This window comes from Ictidomys tridecemlineatus, chromosome 2, assembly GCF_052094955.1.
Source record: "Ictidomys tridecemlineatus isolate mIctTri1 chromosome 2, mIctTri1.hap1, whole genome shotgun sequence".
NCBI lineage: Eukaryota > Metazoa > Chordata > Mammalia > Rodentia > Sciuridae > Ictidomys > Ictidomys tridecemlineatus.
Window position 1 is genome coordinate 157,395,694 of NC_135478.1, and position 24,865 is coordinate 157,420,558.

Consider the following 24,865-nt stretch of genomic DNA (forward strand, 5'->3'; position numbering starts at 1 on the left):
ATAATCTGTTAATACTTGCAACTGAATTTTATATTGGATTTTTTGTCTTATTTCCAGTTTTGGGAGTCTCCCTGAGAACTCCCTGGGCCTTTCAAACATGGTGGTGGGCAAAAATTGCCAGTGGGCGGCTAGAACTCCCTGGGCCTTTCAAATAAGGAGCCCCTAATGCAACATGACAACAGGCAAGTTGCCAGTGGGTGGATAACGAGTTGTTTTGAAAACCTTCTAATTGGCCCTCCTGTCTTCTGTACTGGTGGACAGTTCATGGCCCCCATGAATCTTATGCAGGGTGGTCGTGTGTGCACCGTAGGTGATGACCTGACCTTTACTATGATTGGCCCCGGAAGCTTCCTGGTTTAAGATGACTGACTCACTTTCTATATAAGCTAGCACCAGTTTGCAGTAAAGTGCTTCATCTTTATCACTGCTATCTGTGTGTATTTTAATCACAAACGACAAACCTTGGCCTTTCATCCAGGAGTTCTAATTAGTTCTTTCAAAAGTCTTATCTCTTTAATAATCATCTTTCCTCTGTTTTCTCAATTCATTACTTAGATTTTTTTTTTGAAGTTCGTTATATAGTGTATTCATATATGTACATAGGAAAGTTTGATCAGGTTCATTCCAACATTTCTTTTCCTGTCCTTTTCCCCTTCTCATTCTCTTCCTTTATTCCACTGATCTTTCATTTTCATGGGATTCCTTTCTCCCTTGTCTATTTTTCTTTTCCCTCTTATTTTGGTATAGCTTCCAAAGATGGAAAAAAAAAAATTAAGCCCTTAACTTTGTGGGTCTGGCTTATTAGCATGATATTTTCCATTTCTATCAATTTATCAGCAAATGCCTTAATTTCATTCTTTATGACTCAGTAATACTCGATTGTGTGTATATACCGAATTTTGTTCATCCAAACAAACCTAGGTTTGTTCCATAGCTTGACTATTGTGAATTCTGGTGTGATAAAAGTTGCCTTAGATCTAGTTTAACTCATTTGCCATTTTAATAATGAACTTCTTATAGGATTTCTCTGCAGTTTCATCCTCTTAAATATCTGTGGGTTCTTTTATTGGGGGATATTTTCTGCCATATTTTCTCTAGAGAATTATTGTTATTCTTCAACAAGATGAATAATGCTTATTAATGTAATAAGCAAATAGAATATACTATGAGTTTCAAAGTGACTCTGAATATTTTGTTCCTTGGACAGGTTAAGAAAAAGAGAACCTTCAGTAGTGGTAGAATGTTACAGCACACTTAAAACCAAAGGTTTATAGACAAATCATTTCTTTGGGTTGAAATAAATCTCATTAAATACTTTAAAATAATTTTTAATTAAAATCTGATCTTTATTTCTCTTGGAAAATGAAACTAGAAATATTGTTATGATTTGAGTGTATCTGTAATCTCTGATTCTTTAACAGGATTTCCAAGTGCTGTAAATCATCATTGTTTTTCTGTGTGCATCCAGAATAATATGCTTTTCTACAACTATTATGCCTTGTATTTTGGGTATATATTTTAGAGATGGAAAATCATTTTACAGATTTTTGACCGCTCGGAAATTTGATTTTTTTTTTTTAAGTGGAATTAACTATGGCTCATCACCTGCATTAATTATGATCAGTGCAATGAAAATCAAATTTATAGTTCTTTGTGGGTGAGGTAATGATCTTTCCTGGGCAATTGGATTACATGTCATTATCAGAAAAAGAAAATAAAAAACTTTATACCAATTTAAATCCTAGTGTTGAAGAAGCAGTTCTGTGACAAAACAGTTATGTTAACTTTATTTAGGTGAAAAGTTTGGGCATTTTAACTTGTGGAAAAATTCCTAGGGTATACATTGAACTATTCCAGGGACTTCCATGGAACAAGGTGAAACGTGTATTTTTTTTTTATGCTGGAGAAGCTACTACTTGAAAAGGCTTTGTTTGGATTTCAGATACTTTTATATTTGTTCTATGAATTAACTTCAAATGAAGTTGGTGGAAGGTCAAGACAGATTAATAAGTAGGTATTAAAATGAAATAAATAAGGTTAATATACAGTATAATATTCCTGATCACATTAGATTTAAGATTAATTCCTAATAATTAAATATAATTTAAGTTTAGCATACGAATGGAGACTCTGTGTGGATTTTTTTTTTTTTTTTTTTTTTGCACTGGGGATTGAACTCAGGGCTACTTAACCACTGAGCTGCATCCCTAGCCCTGTTTTGTATTTTATTTAGAGACAGGGTCTCACTGAGTTGCTTAGTGCCTCACCATTGCTGAGGCTGCCTTTGAACTTTCGATCTTCCTGTCTCCGCCTCCCGAACTGCTGGGATTACAGACATGTGCCACTGTGCTTGACCTGTCTATTGCTCTTTGTTGCACATATCATATATACTTATATTTTGCATAGTTACATGGTAATTTTAACATAGTTTTAGCTAAAACACCTTTATTTCCATATTGGATAATTTGTATGTACAATTTATTCAAATAGAATATTTCATATTTTTATAAAGTACTTCTAAATTGCTGGGCATGGTGGTGCACACTAGTAATCCTAGTGGCTCAGGAGGCTGAGATGGGAGGATCTTGAGTTCAAAGCCAACCTCAGCAACAGCGAGGCCCTCAGAAACTCAGTGAGACCCTGTCTCTAAATAAAACACAAGATAGGGTTGGGGATGTGTCTCAGTGGTTGAGTGCCTTTGAGTTCAATCCCTGATACCCCGCGCCCCCCGCAAAAAAAATAAAATAAAAACACTCTTAATCACCAATAGGTTAGCTTTAAATACATTTTATAAACATTAGCCTCTGACTGAACACAACTCGACTAGCTGAAATTATAATCATATAGTTGGAAGATTTCTGTTGTACATTGTCATAATTAGGTGGAATTTAGATGCCTGAGGAATACATGTTAGTACCTGCTGCATTGATGGATCATAGGGATTGTTCAATTTTGTGTTTAAAACAAAAAATTAGAGGTGGGGTTCATTATTCTGCATTTTATGATTTGTATCTGATGTCTTTCATGATTGACATGTGTAAATACTTTGATAGATTAGTGTGAGAGATAAGTAATCATCATGGTGCTGAGTTGTTAAACTTCCATTCAGAGCTTCTTAAGCTAATACCTAAGGGGACATTTTCATTTGCTAACTTGAATGATGGTTCATATAAACAAATTTCCCAGGTATTATATTTTGTTGGTAACTGTATTTGTCTAAATTTGTCATAATTTGATATTTTTTTCCTCAGAAAACTTAGTTTTATTGCATGTATGTTTTTAAACCCAAGGGTGTTAAAACTCTAGGAGTACAGACCTGTTAGCATTATTATCTTTGTATCTGTTTTTACCAGATGGCTAGGTGAGAGAGAGACGGGTCAGCAAAAGAGTTAACTTATGACTTCTCCATTGGCGTTTTGTTTACTAAGACCCTTGAAGCTGCTGTCACTCAGTACTCTTTACACTGTAGTATTTTTCCTACTGATCTTGAGGCTTCGTAGACAAGTGTACGAATTCTTGAAATTAATTGATTCTGTTTTGTGGATGGATTTTGCTCCTGAGAATCTAGTTTTTAATAATCATAGGGGCTGGGGATGTGGTTCAAGTGGTAGCGTGCTCGCCTGGCATGTGTGCAGCTCGGGTCGATCCTCAGCACCACATACAAAGATGTTGTCTCTGCCGAAAACTAAAAAAAAAAAAAAAAAAAAAAAAAAAAAAATCATGATAGCTTAAATACACATTTTAAAAATTCATTCTTAAATGCTGAAAATACGTGGAGAAATTTGGACACTTCTGTGTCTGCCACCTGGTATAATAGAACATTAGCTCTAATTTGCAACTGTTTCTTCCCCTGTCTTACTTAGTCCCCCAAATGGATAAGATTACCTGAGCTTTATTTTCTTTCTAGTTTTGAAGCATGTGTCCCTAAGGAATATTTTGTTTATGAATACTTGAACTTTGTTTTGTGCAAGATAAACTATTTCGTGTAAATGTCTGCAGCTATATTTCATTCTCATATATATCACATTCATGTATATATGTTTATTTTAGAGATGACTTTTTCTAGGTCTTTGCTAATGCAGATGCTTCTAGTATGAAAATTGTTAAACTTGTCTTCAGGTGCATGTGTGGGAAGATTTTATTATATCAGGTTTAACAGAATCTGTTTCCAAACTTATATCAACTTATAATTTCATCAATTATTTGTAATAGGAATTTGAGCTGCCCTGCATCCTCACGATTACTTAATATTGTTAGGCTTATTTTTTTTCACATTAAAGTTCTTGGGAAGTGCTTTCCCTTGATCTTAAATTAGCATTTTGTTAATAGGTTGGTATTTTTTCATATCTGTGGACTTCAGATATTCTTATTGAAATGTGCATGTCTTTTGTCTTCTACTTTTTAAATACTGTGCTATAGGAACTATGACAACTAACATTTGGATACTAATATTTGGCCAGTTTTATGCTATGTTCTGTAAATAGTATTTTGTGATGAAAAACATTTTTTTTGTTAAAGGAAGACATTAGTAATTTTTACTTTATGACTTTTGTATCTGTTTTTTTTTTTCTTATACTGAGGTCATGAATTACTCATCGTTTTTCCTTTACAAGTATTAGAAATGTAAAATTTAAAACTTTTTGGAGACCAATTTCATTTTTATTTGAAAATGTAACTCACTGTTCCAGCACTATTTATGGAACAATCTCTTCCTTACCCTGAACCTCAGTCATGTATTGAGTTTCTATGTATGAATGTGTCTGTTAGGACTCTTACCATTGGTCTATTTTTCCTATGCTATCTTGATCACTATAGCTGTCTAATAACTTTCCATAACTGCTAGCTCAAGAAACCCCACCCCATTTTCTTAAAACTTCTTTAACTACTTCTGTGGTCCAGTTTTTTTTTTTAAATTATATACATCTTTGTGTATCCTAACATTTTAGAGATCTTTAAATGTTTTCAAGAAGTAGTTTGCTTAATCATTTATCCTTGTGTGTCAAGCATTTGAAAATCATTTAGGCAGTTAGAGGTTCCCACTCTGTCTCTGGAACTCTGGGTTTACTACCTCCAGTATTTTTCATTACCTTGTCTTGTAATCATGGTTGCGTTTATCAGCTATGTGTACTAGACTTCAAGATCCTTAACAATTGTCTCCTTTTTGTCTGAATCATTAGAACTTTAGGCTAGGTACTATGAAGGTGTTCAACAAATCCTTTTTTTTTAAACAATATAAATAAAGGAATTGTCATGAGAAAAGAGATATCTGAATCATGTTTCCCCTTCTCCCTGGAAACTCCTCGGAACAAGTGAAGTGCTTGACTTATGTGAGGAGAAAACAATTTCAGCACATGCCACTCAGAGGACTAAACAGATTTATTTAGGAAAGCAGATAACATATTCAAGGGAGAATGCAGGCTAGCTCCAGAGAGAAATGTGTTTTTGGGATTTCCAGCTCCTCTTTTAAAGGAAGCTCGATGATGGGTGCATATGAAAAGTATGTAAAATGATACTAGAATGTAGTTATCCAACTTTTAAATAATGAATATAAGTATTACATGAACTAGATCATAGAATGAAAGTGGGGCCACAGTAAGAATCTAAAATGACTATCTACTCATGCACTGCTGAAATCGATGCTTTCTGCATATGTGACTATATTGTGGATATTTTGGATGAATATTTGACAATATTCTGCCATCTCTTCAAATTGGTGTTGTTATTTTTGTTTGGGAAATAGCCATCAGATACCTATTATTCTGTAGGAATATGACTGCTGTTAGGGAGACTTGGAACTCTTAGATTTTGGGGATGGGGTGGGGGCATTCCTTAAAAAATAGAATTTTAAAGCTAGAGAGGCATGTAATAAAACCCATGGTTAAGGTTTTTCATTTCGTAGACAATAATAAACTGGCTAAGATGTTATATGCACTGAAAGAAGTTCTATTAAGTGGCATAAATGAGCCTTTATGTCATTTTATTATTATTTTTGTGTGGTGCTGGTGATTGAACCCAGTGCTTTGTGCATGTGAGGCAAGCACTCCACCAACTTAGCTATACCTCCAGCCCCAAAACTTTGATTTTAATGTTATAGTTGAGATGTTTATTTTGAATCGACTGGCAATATTCATTAGGTATTTTGGATATACAAATTCATAGTTGAAGAGACTGGGCCAGAAATATGCTCAGAAGTTTTCATATAGATGGTGTTTGAAATTCATGGGACTTGTGTTTGTCTATAGGTGAGTATAGATAGAGAAGTCTGGGATCTCAGCTATATATGACTTTATCATTTAAAAATTCTAGGATATAGTAGTAGTATGAAAAGAAAGAATGCTTGCAAATGTTTTGAAAAGCCAAGCTAACACTCTGGAAATGTAAGAATTATAATTGTATTTGGCAATGTGGGTTATTGTTGATCATGGTAAATATATTTTTGTTCGGAGGTAATATGCTGATTAAAGTAGATTCTAGGAATTTTGAGAGGAAAGAAACTGGAGATATAAGGTAGTATAGATAATTTAATTTTGGTTCACACATAAGTAAAGAAATTTGTGAGTTAGAGAAAGATATATGATCAAAATAGGACAGATTTAATGTTGGCAAATGTTCTAGCATGTTTGTATGCTACTGGTAATTCAATAGTTGTAGAAATTGAGAAAGGATATAAAGAGACTATTGATTATATTTATATATATATATATATATATAAAATATATATAAAATATGAGCACTTGAGAGGAAATGGGTAATGGTATGTAAATGTAGATGTTGGCCCTTAGGAGCAGGATTTTTTTTTTTTTTGTATTTTTTAAGAGTATAACTTTTGAACTTTTCAGTTAAACTTACTCCGATTTTGGTTTTGATGGATTTTTTTGATGGATTTTTGATGGTTTTGATTTTGGTAAATGGATTTCTTAAAATTTTTTGTGTACTACTATACAGAAATAAGATTGATTTTATACATTTAGCTTATTCTATGTCTTTCTGAATTTATTCTAACAGTTGTTTCAAGAGTTCATAAGGGGTATCTATTGTAAAATGCTGCCATCTGCAAATAGAGAAAGTTTTATTTCTCTTGGATAGCTTCTATTACAACTTTTCAGTTAATTTTCCTGGCTAAAATTTCCATTACTGTTCAGTAAAAGTGTAACAGTAGATTTTCTTGTCCTTTTCCTGATCATAAAAGGAGAACATTCTGTCTTTCACCATTGAGTTTTTCATAGATGCTGTTTATCAGATTAAGTTCTCTTCTGTTTCTAATTTGTGTACTTTTTTCATGATTTTGTATTTTGTGCAGTTTTCTGCATATATTAAAAAGTTCACGTGCTTTGTCCTTTATTCATTAGTGTGTGTGTGTTGACCTAGCATTGCTGGAATAAATCCATTTGGTCATGGTGTGTAATACCTTTTATTTGTTGCTGAATTTGTTTTGTAAGTACAGTCCGCCTCCATATTAGGTTACACATTATAGATTCAACCAACTGCAGGTGGAAAATATTTGGAAAAAACTGCACTCATACTGAACACATGAAAACTATTTTTTGTTCTCTCAACAACATAGCATAGCAACTATTTACATAACATTTATGTTGTACTAGGTACTATGAAGTAGCTAGAGATTTGTTTGTCAGCTTTTTTTTTTTTTTTTTTTTTTTTGCTGCTGTGATTAAAAGATCAGACCAAAACAACTAGGAGGAAAAGTTTATTTAAGGACTCAGTTTCAGAGGTCTTAGACCATAGAAGGCCAGCTCCATTCTTTGGTGCTCAAGGTGAGGCAGAACACAATTGAGGAAGAGTGTGGCAGAGAAGCAGCCCATGTCAGAAAGCAGATTTCGCTCTGCAGATACAAAATATATACCCATAGCCCCACCCCACAATAAACCACTTCCTCCAGCCATACTGCCCCTGCCTCCAGTTACCATTCAGTAATGCCATCGGATTAATTCATTGATTAGCTTAATGCTGTAACCCAGTCATTTCTCAAAACCTTGCATGGTCTCATGTGTGAGCTTTTGGGGGACACCTCACATCCAAACCATAACAAGATTTAAAGTACATGAGAGGATGAGTGTAGTCATGCAAATATGTTGAAATTTATATAGCAGAATTGAGCATTCAGGGATTTTGGTATGCGCAGGCTGTTCTGGAACCAATCCTCTAAGGATACGGTGTGGTGAGACCTATTTTGAGCTTATTTGTACATTCATAAGTTTATTGGTCTGTAGTTTTATTTCCTTGTGATGGCTTTTTTTGTTGTTTTTTTGTTTTTTTTTTTTTTTTTTGCATTAGGCAATACTAGTTTTACAAAACGTATTGGAAAAGTTCTAAGTTTTTTTTTTTTTTTTAAAAAAACTTTAAGGAGTTAATGCCATTTTTTTTTTTTTAAACATTTTTTGGCAATAACCAGTGAAGCCGTGCAGTGACTTTTCACTCTGGGATGTTTTTAAATTCTTAGTGCCGTAGATCTAATCTGACTTTACAATCTTGAATTAGTTTTTATAATTTCTAAATTTAGTCATTTCATCTATTCTCTAATTTGTTGAAATTCAGTTGTTTATAGTGACATTTCTATCAATCTTATATGAAAATATTTTCACTGCTGATTTCAAATTTCTTTTTTTGGTTACTAAAGGTTTACTGGTTCTTTGTTTTCCAAGAATCATATTTTAGTTTTTTTCTTAAAGAAGTCAATTTATTTCTGCTCTCATCTTATGTCTGCCTTAGGTGTAATTTTCTTTCCAGTGTCTTTAAGTAGAAAGTTACAATTTTGACTTGTTTTCTTTTATACAGGTACTTATTGTTACAAATCTGCATTTATGGTCTGCTTTAGGTGCATTCATTAAATGTTTTCATATTGTCTATATTTTCATCTCAAAGTATTTGATTCATATTTTTTTAGTGATTTTTCTACTTCCACATATTGGTAAAATTCTCAAATTGATTTTGTTTCATTCTATCCTAAGCAGAGAAACTGCTTAGTATAATTATAATTCTTTGACACTTATTGAGTCTTGTTTTATGGCCCACCAGTCTGTGCTAGATAATATTCCATGTGCACTTAAGAACCTGTGTTTTGCTATTGTTGGGTGGTGTGTTGGATGGATGTCTGTTAGGTTTGTTTGGTTTATGGTGTATTTCAAGTCTTTTATTTCCATGTTGGTCTGCTTCGTTCTATCCTTTATTGAAAATGGGTTATTGATGTTGCCAGCTGTTGATTTCTCTGCTCAGTTCAGTTTTTTTCATGTGCTTTGAGGCGTCTGTTAGGTGACTGTGTTCGATTCTTAAATGTTCTTGATGAATTTACCTTTTTCTTTATAAGATAGTCCTACTTACTAATATTACAAAAATATTAAGGTGTATATACTATATATGAATATTTTACAGTCTTTTATGTTTAATCTATTTGTATCTTTTCCAATTGTGTATCCTGAAGATGGCATATAGTTGGATTTAAAAAAAAATATCCTGTTTGGCAAATTTTGCCTTTTGATTGAATTGTTAAGTCCATACATATTTCATGTATTATATAGTTGGATTTATGTCTGCCAGTTTGCATTTGATTTTTTCTTGTATTATGTTTTTGATCTCTACTGCTTGCTTCTGTATTAGAGGACTATTTTATTTAATGTAGATTATTTTATTCTAATTTGTTATGCATGAGAGTAGAATGCATTTTGACACATACATAAATGGAGTATAACTTCTCATTCTACATGAAGTAGAAGCATACTGATTGTGTAGTCATGTATGTACACAGGGTAATGACATCCAATTCAATTCTACTATCCAATTCTATCCTTCCTACGCCTACCCTCCCTTTACTACCTTCTGCCTAATTCAAAGCACCTCAGTTCTTTCCCAGCCCCACTAACTTATTATGAATTAACATCCCCATATCAGAGGATTGGTTTATTTCACTTACCATGATATTCTCCAGATCTATCCATTTACCTGCAAATGCCATAATTTCATTCTTCTTTATAGCTGAGTAACATTCTATTGTGTATCTATACCACATTTTCTTTATCCATTCATCTGTTGAAGGGCATCTAGGTTGGTTTGATAATTCAGCTATTGTGAATTGAGCTGCTGTAAACATTGATGTGGCTGTGTCACCGTAGCATGCTGATTTTAAGTCCTTTGGGTATAAACCAAGGAGTAGGATAGCCGGGTCAGATGGTGGTTCCATTCCAAGTTTTCTAGGAATCTTGACACTGCTTTCCATAAATGTTGCACCAATTTTCAGTCCCACCAGCAATGTATGAGTGTACCTTTCCCCCCACATCCTTATCAATGTTTTTTGTTGTTTGTATTCTTGAAAATTGCCATATTAGGGAGCTGGGTTTGTGGCTTAGTGATAGGGTGCTTGCCTAGCACATGCAAGGCCCTGGGTTTGTTCCTCAGCTCTGCATAAAAATAAAGGTATTGTGTCCAACTACAACTAAAAAATATATTAAAAAATGCCATATTAACTGGGATGGGATGGATCTAAGTGTTTTTGTATAGAGGAATATTTTCTATTGGAACATTTTAAATCCTCTAATTCCTTATTTTTTTGTTATATTCTGAGGTTTCTCTGGAGCCTACAATAATGCTATCTTAATTCTAATGAGCTATAGAAGCATTATTCTTATATTGCTGTATTCTTCCCCCCAAGTTATTAGTAAGCATGTTACATCTGTGTGTCAGAAACTCAAATTCATCATCTCAATTATTAGTTTATATTGTTCTTTATTGAAGCTCATAGGAGAAAATTGTGTGTATAAAGTATCATGTTTGCAATATTCAGTTTATTAGTATGAATTCATTTTCCTATTCACTGTCATTTCCTTACTTCTGTACACCTTTTTCCTATTAAATTCTTTTGTGCTTTGTTTTGGTAAATATTACATTTCAACATGATAGGCTAATCAATTAACTATTCATTTACTTTTATAATCAGTTCATGAAAAGGAAGCAATAAGTGTTTAGTATATTTTTAGATTAGATTTGCTGTTGGTATATGTGTGTGTGTGTGTGTGTGTGTGTGTGTGTGTGTGTCTGTGGTGTTTAATCCTTTAGCAAAGCATTCTGTGAATTTGTTTTTATTATTTAAACGTTGGCTTTGCCGATTACAAAAATCCCTTATGGATTTTTTTTCCTTTAGCAATGAATGTTACCTAACTGTCCAATTTTCTGATAAGAAGTCAGTTTTTGATCTTATTGCTGATCTTTTGTTAATGATAAATCATTTCCTTGCTGCTTTCATGGTTTATAATTGCCTTTGGCTTTTAATATTTTGCTATGATACAATGATATATCTTGCTGAAGCTGGCCTTCAAATTGTAATCCTCCTGCCTCACTGTCCTGACTTGCTGTAATTACAGGCAGCTGATAGGTTTTATTTTGATGACAGGGACTTGGAATAAGGTGATTTTCGCAGGGCTCTTTGAATGTTTCATTCCCTGATATATTGTACTATTTTTTCCTGTTACCATACCTACCTGTGAAACTCTTTTCATTGTCTCCTAATAGCTCAAATTTATTTGTGATATTGCTTGGGACATAATTGCTCTACTCGCATGCATTTAAACAGTTCCCTTTGCTATGATATAATGATATTGTTGTAGAAACAGATGAGGCAAGGCATCAAAGATAGCAAGAAATAGTTTTATTTGGCTGTAGCCAGGTTCAGAGGGCACAGCTTCAGCTGTAATCAGTCAATCCCCTGAACTCCAAATCCAGGTAGTTTCAGAATTTTATACCCAGCATGTAAGGGGAGGGGCTCAGAAGTTTACAGTCGGTAGAAGTTCACATAAAAGCAGATTTTTTCTTTCACTGTTCTGGGCAGGTTAGCCCTTCAAGGATAAACCTGAGAAGGGGAGAGCTGCTTCTCTGTTTCTTTCCTCCCCCTGTAAGCTGTTGCCATGGAGCCCAATTGGTAACTTCATCTTTGTGAAGCCCAGCTCAAGGCCAGAGGCCTTTTTTACACATTTCTGCAAACTACTGGATACATGTTTGTGAAAAACTAGAAAGGGCGCGCCCAGCACCTGGAGTGCTGATTTCTTCCAGGCCAGAGGCCAAGTAAGACAGGGCAACTCGAAAATAGGAAGTTTATCTATATTGAGCTCTTTTGTAGAGACCCTTTTGCTGACAGTCCTAAAATCGGCCATGGTGAAGATTTCTGGAGAAGCCCAGTTGAGACTTTTCTGTGGAGAAAGGGGGTGTCACTATAATATCTTTCTGAACTTGGCCTTCAACTTGTAATCCTCCTGCCTCATCCTCTCAAATTGGTTTTTGGGGCTGGTTTGGGATTTGTTCTGATCCCCGAGTACCCAATTTCTAATTGGCCTACAGTTTAGTTTTTTGCTTTCATGTAGATAACTTAATTACTTACCATGATAATTAAATTTCTTTTAAGAGTGCATTTTGCATTTAGGCTTGAATCTCCCTGAACTCAGTTTCAAATAAACTTAGTTCCTTTGAAAAGCATCATAGATATCTATTCTTAGACCCTTTTTCTCCACTTTGAAAAAAAATCACTACATTCATTAATGCTCTGAAACTGTGGATGGGGTGTCTCTTATAAAGATACCCCCTCAACCGAAGATTCTAGCTGTCTTCTTGCTCTCTTCCTGGCATACAATTGCTGTCCTATGTGTAAGCTAGAGAATCGTACTTACACTTGCCCAGATTTTAGTCTATGTAATAGTATTGAGGGGAATGGGGAATGCTGGCATTGTGGCCCTCCTCTTGGAGGAGATGGAGCCCCATTTAAAAAAAATTCTGCCTATACCCAGTAGGGCTGTGTCACACTGAGCTGGGGGAAGGCCTGTGAAAGAAACGGGGCACAGATAAAGACATGCTATGAACACTTTAAAAAAATAAAAAATCTGATTTTGAGTGTTACTTCAACTGCTGAATATCTTAGGGAAAATTCTTAGTCTTTAAATGGTTTTTATAAACAAAATTATCTTTCACTAGTTTGCTGGCAGAAAGTCTGCAGAGCCCCTCACACTGTCATTTTGAATATCTCATGTTCTCCATTTGCTCTATTTTTAACTTCATAGTCTGCAATACAATTCCAATAGTACCTACAAGTAGTTGCAGTGGAAATTTAACTTTTGCCTTAAGAAGCAATGTCCATTTATGGGTATTTATGTGTTTCCTTTCTGTCTTGTTTTCTAACCCCTAGCAGGTGTTAGGCTTGCCCAGTTGGGTTTGCTCTTTATCTACTCTTCACCTAGTTGGAATACTCTTCACTATTTCCTATGTCATTCCCAGCTGTCTCGTTTTTGCGTTTATGCCTAGGCTCCAAATTTCCACTTGAGGCACTGGAAATGGTGATGCAATTTGTAAACTGTCTACTTGGCTCATATACAAGCTTTGATTTTTCAGCCAGTCCCTTGGCTTTTGTAAACTGGCATGTGGGCTTTATCTTACTCAGATGTTAGTCTCTTCAAGAGAACACTTGTTCTATTTGTGCATTGGCTTCATGTGCTATGACGCTCATGTAACCATTGCAGAAGAAAGAACATTTTGAAGTCGATATAAGATCAGCTTAACAGCCTACCACAGAAATTTATTTTAAGGCAACTTCATTAAGGTAACTCTCTGGTAATGCCATTCAAGACTTCGTTACAAACAAGACCCTAATAAAAATAAAACTGTCAGACATAAGGGTGTCTTTATTTTTTTTAATAAAGTTCAGATCCAACTATTGAAACAGAACTTTTATCATAGTAATGAAAATCACTGGACATGTTGCCTGAGGAACTTTGCAAGGAGATTTTATGTCTGAAAGGAACTGTTTTCAAAGGAATAAGACAAATTCATTGTGTGGGTTGTTTTGTCTCATTGTGGGGATCTTAGGGAGTTTGTTTCCTTAAATGATCTAATGTGTAAATTAAATGTTCTGGAGGCACACTAACGAGTAAACATCAGTTTACATCTCAGTTTCATAATTGTTTTTTTCCTGCCCATCTTTGGGGAATACCCAATTTTATCTTGGCATCCTTTTAGGGCATTGATCTCAATGATCTGTAATAAAAAGGATTTGAACCTACAATGAAAACAATAATTTCTACCTATTGGTAAATGGAATTATCATTGTAGAACATTATCATGGTAGAACCTGAGATAATTGACTTGCAAACTGGAGAATGCTTTGTTTAGACGTTTTCTTGAGATAGCTTGTTGAAGGTTTGAATAATCTGTTTTTGTGAAAGTGAGATTCAGAATCTGGCGTTTACTTTAAAATGCTCCATAGGCGAAATAAGTGTACGATTGACTCTTGTTTGTTCTTTAGGCAGCAGGAGCAGTTAGACCTCTCGTATCTACTGTCATCAGTCCCTCTGCTGATGGTTGCTTAGACCACTCGCTAGAACGTGCCAGACACAGAGCAAGTGAAATGCCACAGGCTTTTCTGTTTGATGTGATTTATGAAGCATATCAGCAGGTAAGAACCCTGAATTTTTAAGAAAGCTCTGACTATGCCATGGTTATCCCAAACTATGTCTACTCTTGGAAAATTTATAAAAGAATTCATAGAACTTAGCATTTAGTTGTATTCTAGGCAAGATATATTATAGTGAAGTAGTAATATGCAGCTGGCTCACAAGAGTCACAGGCCATTTGGAGGAATGCATTTGGAGGCTTCCCTGTGTTCTCTCCGTCCCCTGAAGGGCCAACAGTATACCCCTAACTCCGAGCAATGAAAATCCTGCAACACTTGCACAAGGTTTCTCCCCAGCAAAGCCCATTAGAGACTTAGTGCCCAAGATGTTTATTGAGGTTGATCACCTAGCCATCCCCTGGCTAGCATGTACAAAAATTCCACATTCTCTGAAGAAAAGCAGATGTTCAGCATGAACATTGCTTTTATGCAAGCCAGTCTAGGTAGAACATATCAAAACTATCAGTTAACTTATAGACATTGGCCCAGGACCTACCTTCTTAATGGGTTTTCTTAAGAACAGTAGTCTCAGGCCTGTCATGGTAAATTTTCTGCACAGATGATAAAACATTTTCTTAATTAAAATCTGAGTAAAATGTAAGTGACAACTTAAATGTCAAAAAACTTTGTTCATGTTACTGGAATAGCTTTGTTTTCTTTTGTTTGGAAACACTGCTGTACTTAGTTTTGTCTTTAATATTTTTTTAGTTAGACACAATATCTTTATTTTATTTTTATGTGGTGCTGAGGCTTGAACCTAGGACCTCACATGTGCAAGGCAAGCACTATTGCCACCGAGCCACAACCCCAGCCCCTTACATAGTTTTATTGTCATTCATTTTCAAATATCAGTAGACGGATATTGAATATCATGTATTGAGCTTGTCAGATTTCTCAATTAGAAAAGTTAGTGTAGCTAATTCAGTGCTTGGCTGATATTAGACAATCAGTTAATAGTTTGAAATGTATGGACTTTTAAGATTACAAGATGATGGTAATGTGAATATTGACTTTTATATTACAAGAATATATAGTAAATAAAATTTGGGTAGACATTATTCACATATGCTAAATTTTGAATCAGTCTTGGCTTCTGCATCAGTTATTGTTTTAAAACAAGATCATATATATGAATTCATCTTAATGATAAAAATGTTCCACTGGTGGTCTGACTTAAAATAATTTGGAATATTGGAATTTTTCTTCATGGTTTGATCATTATTTATACATATGTTATTATAAATTTGAGTTTTAAGTTCATATGTCCTATTTTTATATACTAAATCTCATTGAATGTACTGCTATATTTCTGAGATTAATGGAATAATCTTTCATATAATCATTGTAATAGAATAAATATGGTATATAATAGGTAAATTTCAGAAGAAAATTTGGGTGTGATTTTGAGCTTCACAGTAAAGTAGCCTTTTTCACCAGCTTTTGTCATACATTTCAAGACACAAAACAACATAAGAAGGTTTGAGAGGCTAGAGAAGAGTGACATCATGGAGGGAACGGGGGCAGCTGTGGTTGGAAAGGACAGGTTCCATATCCCATAGTGCCCCTAAATGTGGTGATAGAGGCCTCCAGATTTTATCCTGAAAGAGACAGCAGTCTTTGGGAATTAACGTATAGAGTCTTGACTGGTATTGCTTTGTCAGTCGTGGGACAATAATCTACAGAACAAGGGAAAAGTGAAAAATTATTGTGATGACCATAATCAAGGTAAAAGGTGATGTGACAATTAGGACAACTTGGATAGTGAAGAATGTACTGTGAAGCCCTTGGATTCTGAATACATTTGAAGGTAAAACTAGGAAAATTAGTAGATTGTATATGGGGCTTCAAAGATAGGGAATGAGTCATAGGCCCAAAGATTTGCTTTAAAAACCTAGAATACAGTTGCTCTTTATTGAAGATTTTGTGGGAGCATATTTGGAATTGAGTTTTGATACACATGAGATTCTTTATAGATGTACAACTGCACGTGTTAAGGAGATAGTTGAGTATATAAACATAAAGAACATTAGCTAGGGATAAATATTTGAGACTTGTATCATCAGACATTTAATGCTCAAAGGGTTGATTAAGATCTTCAAATGAGTCTGTGTAGAGAGCAGGAGAGCTCAAAACCAAAGTTTTGAGCTGGAATATTGGAGTTCCCTATTGCTGCTGTTAATAAGTTACCAGAAACTTAACAAGCTAAAAGAAAAATTTATATTTTTACATTTCTGGAGATCAGAAGTCTAAAATCAGTATTTTAAAATTTTAGTTTCTTACAGCCTTATAGTTATGCATAATAGTTGGGTTCATTTTGATAAAACCATACACTCAAGGAATTTGATTTTAATGTCCCTTTCCATACTTTCCCTCTATTTTCCTTCCTCTACTGATATTCCTTTTGCTCATTTATTTTTATTTTTTCTTTTTAGTTATACATGACAGTAGAAACTATTTTGATGTATTCCATGCTTGTATAAATGTCTTATTCTAATCGGGATTCCTGTCTTGGGATGTACACAATGGTGAGATTCACTGTGACTTGCACATATGTATAGGAAAGTTAGATTCATTCAAACTCTTTCCTATTTCTATCCACCCTCCATTCCCTATTGTCTAATCCATTGAAGTTCTATTCTTCCTCTCAACTCCTGCATTGTGGGTTAGCATCCACCTATCAGAGAAAACATTCGACCTTTGGTTTCTTGGGATTGTTTTATTTTACTTAACAATGTAGTCTATGAATCTATCCACTAACTAGTGAATGTCACAACCTTATTCTTCTTTTATGGCTGAGTAATATTCCATTGTGTATATCTACCACAATTTCTTCATCTTTTGTTTGTTTTTGGTACTGGGGATTGAACCCAGGGGTGTTTAACAACTGACTCATATCTCCAGCCCTTTTCCCTTTTTTTTTAAATTTGGAGATAGGATCTTGCTAAGTTGCTGAGGTTGGCTTTGAACTCAAGATCTTCTTGCCTTAGCCCAAGTTGCTGGGATTACAGGCATGCACAAACATGCTTGGCCAGTTGATCTGTTGATGGGCATCTTGGTTGGTTCCATAGTTTATCTGTTAATTTTGTTGCTATAAACAGTGATGTGGCTGTGTCATTGTAGTATGCTGTAAAATCAAGATTTGGCAGTGTGGTTTTACTTCATGAGGCTCTCGGAGCCCATTTCTTTGTCTTTCCAGTTCCCAAGGCTGTTTGTATTCCTTGTATCTGGCTCTTCTCATGTACTATTGCAGCCTCTTGTTTTCATTGTCACTTCTGCTAGTGCTCACTCTTGTTCTCCTCTCTACCTATTTGAAGGCTTCTTGTGATTACCCCAAGCACAGGGCTCACCTGGATAGTTCAGGATAATCTCTTCATCTGATGCTTAATTTTAATCATATTGTCCAAGTCCCTTTGCCATGTGTTAATGTATTCACACATTTCAAGAATTCTGTTTGTTGAGGGAGACATTACTCTGTCTACCATAGGAGGTGACCAATAAGGTAGAACAATGGATGTAGGGACAAGGAGGTAATGTCTTAGAAGTCTAGTGCAGAAAGTGTTTTAAGATTGAAACAATGGTGCATATGGATTTAAAAGAAGTAGTGAGAGAACTGCCCATAAGTCGGCAGATTGAGATCACCAGTGTGTGAAACTTGTGGTAGATATGAAACCCTGGTTAGGGTTGATTTCAATACAGAATAAATAGTAGGGTCAATTTTGAGAGGAACATTTGTGTATAAGAGCAGAAAATTGAAGGGTATAGCTGGAAGCTGTCATAGATTGAGAGTTTTGTATCCTAAGATGGATGATACAAGAGTTTATGGATGCGCTATTGGAGGTGATTCAGCAGGCAGAAAAAGACGGTGCTGGAGTGAAGGGAGTCAGGACCCACAGTAGTGGTGTCAAAGTTGATCTTGGCCAGTAGTAGTAATGGCTCCTCTGTAGGAAGAGAAGGAAAGGCAGAGTATGTGGATACAAATGCAGAGGGACTAATGGAGGTGGTGGGAGGATTTACATTTTTTTGTTTTCTTTGATTGTAGGGTACAAGTCCTCAGCTGAGAGTGGGGTAGCTGAGGTGTTGAGGTTTCAGAAAATGGTAAATACTGCCTTTTATTCTTATATTCTTATATTCTTATATTTAGCCTAAAAATATGCAAAACTGTCCCAAGGACAAAAATGTCAGGTCTGTTTTGGGGGCATTTGTGGCAAACTGTAATAAACTTTTAAAAATTGTACAAAGCTACTGAATAGTTGAATCATTTATGTGGCCTTGAGATATAGACTCATGTTTGCTTTTTATCAAGGTAAAACTGTCCTTTGTGGAACTCGTGCAGAAAATACATAATAGTGTTTACCAGTTTGCGAAAGTTGATCAGAAATTGAGCAGTTGTAATGAAGGTCATAGGAAATTGAATCATCTTTAGAAGAAACACTTATAAGCTGAATAATGGTCATTTTGTGCTGTGGCAAAATAAAAGCAGACGTGTACGGTTGGACATATGGATAACAATTCCTCATCCAGTATTGGTGGAAAGTCATAGAAGTCAAGATGCCATTCTGTATGCTCATCTGCTGGCTTGTTAGCCCATGTTTTCTTCTGATTTGTCTCACCCCCTGTGTGTTCTGGCCATACTCGCCTTATTTTAGTTCCTTAAATATGAGATTTTAATATCTTAAATATGAGCTTCCTTCTTTTATCTGGAACTTCTTTTCTTTCCTATCTTATTTGTCCATTAGATACTAACTTGATGATTGCTCAAGGAACCTTATCCTGCCCTGCACATACTAGTTTAGGCCAACCCATTACATGTTTTCCTGATTTTTTTTTTTAATTCCTTTCAAATTGTAAGTAAAAAATGATTTGATATTGCGACTGTAAAACATTGGATGCCTTTCCTACATTGATAGTCTGGTAAAATACAAATGGCATTTCCTTTTAATCTTTTTATTAACACATTGTATAAATAAATGGGTTTCCCTGTGATATGGCCATATATGCATATTACATACATCAATGGGATCTGTTTTTCATTCTAATGTCTTCCATAACTGCCTCTGGCCTCTTCACATTATATTCCTTAATAGTCCCTTGTCTACTTTTAGGTCATCTTTTGTTTAACTTTTTAAATGTCCACATATGATAGAACATTGATGCTTGCCTTTCTGTATGTGGCTTATTTTGCTTAAGGGGTCCTCGAGTTCAATCCATTTTTTTTCTTGAAGGTGTTTATTAGAAACACTTTAGGAAATGTTAGAGCAACAATTAACAGATCTGTTTGGTTTACTATAAAATTACTTTTTTTTTATTCATTGTTCAAAACATTAGATAGTTCTTGATATATCATATTTCACACTTTGATTCAAGTGGGTTATGAACTCCCATTTTTACCCCGTATACAGCTTGCAGAATCACATCAGTTACACTTCCATCGATTTACATATTGCCATACTAGTGTCTGTTGTATTCTGCTGCCTTTCCTATCCTCTACTATACCCCCTCCCCTCCCCTCTCCTCCCCTCTTCTCTCTCTACCCCCTCTACTGTAATTCATTTCTCCCCCTTGTATTATTTTTCCCTTTCCCCTCACTTCCTCTTGTATGTAATTTTGTATAACCCTGAGGGACTCCTTCCATTTCCATGCAATTTCCCTTCTCTCTCCCTTTCCCTCCCACCTCTCATCCGTCTTTAATGTTGATCTTCTTCTCATGCTCTTCGTCCCTACTCTGTTCTTACTCTCCTTATATCAAAGAAGACATTTGGCATTTGTTTTTTAGGGATTGGCTAGCTTCACTTAGCATAATCTGCTCTAATGCCATCCATTTCCCTCCAAATTCTATGATTTTGTCATTTTTTAATGCAGAGTAATACTCCACTGTGTATAAATGCCACATTTTTTTTTTATCCATTCATCTATTGAAGGGCATCTATGTTGGTTCCACAGTCTTGCTATCATGAATTGTGCTGCTATGAACATAGATGTAGCAGTGTCCCTGTAGCATGCTCTTTTTAGGTCTTTAGGGAATAGACCCAGAAGGGGAATAGCTGGGTCAAATGGTGGTTCCATTCCCAGCTTCCCAAGAAATCTCCATACTGCTTTCCAAATTTGCACCAATTTGCAGTCCCACCAACAATGAACAAGTGTACCCTTTTCCCCACATCCTTGCCAGCACTTGTTGTTGTTTGATTTCATAATGGCTGCCAATCTTACTGGAGTGAGATAGTATCTTAGGGTGGTTTTGATTTGCATTTCTCTCACTGCTAGAGATGGTGAGCATTTTTTCATGTACTTGTTGATTGATTGTATGTCCTCCTCTGAGAAGTGTCTGTTCAGGTCCTTGGCCCATTTGTTGATTGGGTTATTTGTTATCTTATTGTCTAATTTTTTGAGTTCTTTGTATACTCTGGATATTGGGGCTCTATCTGAAGTGTGAGGAGTAAAGATTTGTTCCCAGGATGTAGGCTCCCTCTTTACCTCTCTTATTGTTTCTTTTGCTGAGAAAAAACTTTAGTTTGAGTAAGTCCCATTTGTTGATTCTAGTTATTAACTCTTGTGCTATGGGTGTCTTATTGAGGAATTTGGAGCCCGACCCCACAGTATGTAGATCGTAGCCAACTTTTTCTTGTATCAGACGCCGTGTCTCTGATATCAAGCTCCTTGATCCATTTTGAATTAACTTTTGTGCATGGCGAGAGAAAGGGATTCAGTTTCATTTTGTTGCATAAGGATTTCCAGTTTTCCCAGCACCATTTGTTGAAGATGCTCTCCTTCCTCCATTGCATGTTTTTAGCCCCTTTATCAAATATAAGATAGTTGTAGTTTTGTGGATTGGTTTCTGTGTCCTCTATTCTGTACCATTGGTCCACCCGCCTATTTTGGTACCAGTACCATGCTGGTTTTGTTACTATAGCTCTGTAGTATAGTTTGAAGTCTGGTATCGCTATAACACCTGATTCACACTTCCTGCTTAGCATTGTTTTTGCTATTCTGGGTCTTTTATTTTTCCATATGAATTTCATGATTGCTTTCTCTAATTCTATAAGAAATGTTGTTGGGATTTTGATTGGCATTGCATTAAACCTATAGAGAACTTTTGGTAATATCGCCATTTTGATGATGTTAGTTCTGCCTATCCATGAACAGGCATTCAACAAAGTACAGCATCCCTTTTTGTTCAAAATTCTAGAAAAACTAGGGATAACAGGAACATACCTCAACATTGTAAAAGCAATCTATGCTAAGCCTCAGGCTAGCATCATTCTGAATGGAGAAAAATTGAAGGCATTCCCTCTCAAATCTGGAACAAGACAGGGATGCCCTCTCTCACCACTTCTGTTCAACATAGTTCTCGAAACACTGGCCAGAGCAATTAGACGAAAGAAATTAAAGGCATAAAAATAGGAAAATAAGAACTTAAATTATCACTATTTGCAGGTGACATGATTCTATACCTAGCAGACCCAAAAGGGTCTACAAAGAAACTATTAGAGCTAATAAATGAATTCAGCAAAGTGGCAGGATATAAAATCAACATGCATAAATCAAAGGCATTCCTGTATATCAGCGACAAATCCTCTGAAATGGAAATGAGGACAACCACTACATTCACAATATCCTCAAAAAAAATAAAATAAAATACTTGGGAATCAACAAAAGAGGTGAAAGACTTATACAATGAAAACTACAGAACCCTAAAGAGAAATAGATATTAGAAGATGGAAAAATATACCCTGTCCATTTATTTTTCTAAAAAATGACATAATTTCTTCTTTATGGATGAACAATACTCTGTTATGGATTAGATCTTGAGTTGTCCTTTAGAGTTCATGGGTTAGGCAATACAGTAATGTTCAGAGGTGAAAAGATTGAATTTTGAGAGATGTAACCTCTTCAGTGTATTAATCCATTTGATGGCTTAATAATTGGACCAGATTATTAGGTGGTAACTGTAGCAGGTAGGATGTGATCAGAGAGTAGATCACTAGGGGCATACTTTTGGGCACTGTATCTTGTCTCCTTTCTGTCTTCCTCTCTTCTCCCTCCCTCCCTTTATTCTCTTCATCTCTCCCTTTCTCCACTTCCTGGTTGCCAAGAGCGGAGAAGCTTTTCTTTACTATGGCCTTCTGCAATGATCTGCCTCACCTCAGGTCCAGAGCAATAGTTAGCTGGACATGGACTGAGACCTCTGAAACCATGCTCCTCTTAACTGTTCTGTCAGTTATTTTGATGATAGCAATGCAAAGCTGACAAAGAGAACACTATATATATAGACTTTATCCATTTATCTGCTGCACCCAGGCCAATTCCATATTTTGGCTATTATGCATAATGCTGTAATAAACATGGATATGTAGGTGTTCCTTTGTAAACTGATTTTATTTCCTTCAGCTATGTACCCAGGCATGTGATAGGTTGATAGAGGTGGGAGGCAGTCATATGGTTTTTAGTTTTGTTTGGTACCGGGGGTTGAACCCAGGGCACTTAATCACTGAGCCACATCCCCAGCCCTTTTTTCTATTTTATTTAGAGACAGGGTCTCACTGAGTTGCTTAGCGACTCGCCATCGCTGAGGCTGGCTTTAACTTGTGATCCTCCTGCCTCCAACTCCCAAGCTGCTTGGACTGCAGGTGTGTGCCACTGTGCCAGGCATATTAGGTTCTGAATAAGTGTTGACATAGTTTCATGCATACATAGTTATGCATAGGTAGATATTTACTTTTTAACACTAATGTCAGTTATATGATCAGCTTTGCATACATCAAAAATGTACACACTTACTAGTTCTAAAACCTTTAAAAATTCATGTAAGTTTGTACATGTATAGGCAGAGAGTTTGCAAATAAATTATTGATTTGCAGCACTTTCATAAATGCAAAAAATTCTTATTCTATTTCTGGATCAATTGTGACAAATTCATGTGTAAAAGTATTAAAGGGTCACCTAATGTTTATATATATATAGAATTGTTGAGTATTAAAAAGATTATAATAGGATCATTATACATTAATATACTAACTATAAAGTTATATTAGCAATATATGAATGTGTTCTTTGCGATTGCATGTCTAAATATGTTTGTGTACCCACAAAGCAGAAGTGGGTTGCATTCATGGATGCTGAAATGTTGTTGCCTGTCTGGATTAATAATTCAAAGTCATTAAAATCTACAAGGGTGACACTTAAGATACATAAACACTTACTTGCTATTTTTGATGGGTCTTGGGCTCTTCTGTATAACTAAATATTTGTTTATTGGTTTAAGATCATCTGGGGAGGAAAAACTTGTTTCTTGGGAATTTTTAAATAAGGAATCTTTTTCTTTAGCAGTCTCTTAAAGAAAATAACAATAACTATTAAAGAGTAACAAACAAATTGAATAGTGAAAATTATGCAGTCCCCAGGAACTTGAAGAAAAGACTGGTCGAAGATTCTTATTAAATATTCAAACAAAAAATTCTGTCCTGTTCAATTTTAGGAAAAACAATAGACTTTCATACAAAGAAGCTTTTCAAATCACATTAATCTGTTCCTTGAGAAAATTAATGTAGTGGTCACAGATGGTATCCTGGACTTCATTGTTTAGAAGCCTGGCCTCATTTCTAGCATTCAGTTTTAGGTACACAGAATTTTTAGGTAATTTGTTAATTACATTTTATGAAAATGCACATTATGAAAAGTATGACAGGATTCACCAGTGAATTAAGGTGTTCATTATGTACCTTTGCTTTGGTATCCTAGACTTTACTGTAGGAACATATTTACATGTTATGCTTAATAGAAATTGAGAATCTGTATTTTAAAAATCACTGCCTATTTAATTTCAAAGGATAAAAATACCTTTAGTCAGATCACCTTTTTTCCCCAAATTTTTAAAAATTCTTGTCATGGCTCTGGGTTTTGAAACATAACTATAAAACTCAAGGAATATGACAGGAATTCCTATTCTTAGTACATAGTTTGCCAATGTTCCACTGAATTACAATAAATAAAACCTGTTTCTTGCATTAAGTGTCAACATACCTGAGCTTCAGATGCTCAGTTAACTACTTTTAAAGATGGAATTTTATGAAAAGTATTTTTATCCACCAAACATAATTCTCAGAAGTTTATATTTTTAGAGTATAGTTTCCTATTTTTTTTTCCTCCCTTCAAATCCTGGCTCGTTTCTTCCTTTTTTTTTTTTAAATTAGAACTTTATAAGTATAGTTGGGTTCATCCCAACAAACTCGTACATGAATGGAAATCTATTTCAGTTCATGATTCCCCCCACGTTCCCTCCCCTCTCATTCTCCTTCCTTTACTCTATTAGGCTTCCTTTCACACATCTATTAATTTGTATTTTCAATCCTAGCTCCTGAAGTGAGGATGAAAATAGACTTTGCTGAGTGTTGAGTTGGGTTTGGATTTGAAGGTCACTATGGGAAAGAAGCT

At 35.1% G+C, this 24,865-nt stretch overlaps 1 protein-coding gene across 9 annotated transcripts in view; it reads left to right on the plus strand.

Annotated features, from left to right (window-relative positions):
* Positions 1–24,865, plus strand: part of Crppa (CDP-L-ribitol pyrophosphorylase A) — a 287,503-nt gene that overhangs the window by 17,541 nt on the left and 245,097 nt on the right. For 8 of the 9 annotated variants that reach the window (XM_078040033.1, XM_040291723.2, XM_040291722.2 and 5 more), the window contains exon 3: positions 14,291–14,440. The exons of the other annotated variant lie outside the window; for it this stretch is intronic. In XM_078040033.1, the coding sequence (XP_077896159.1) occupies positions 14,291–14,440 (150 nt within the window). The remainder of the gene's footprint in view (positions 1–14,290; positions 14,441–24,865) is intronic. 9 annotated transcript variants of the gene reach the window in all.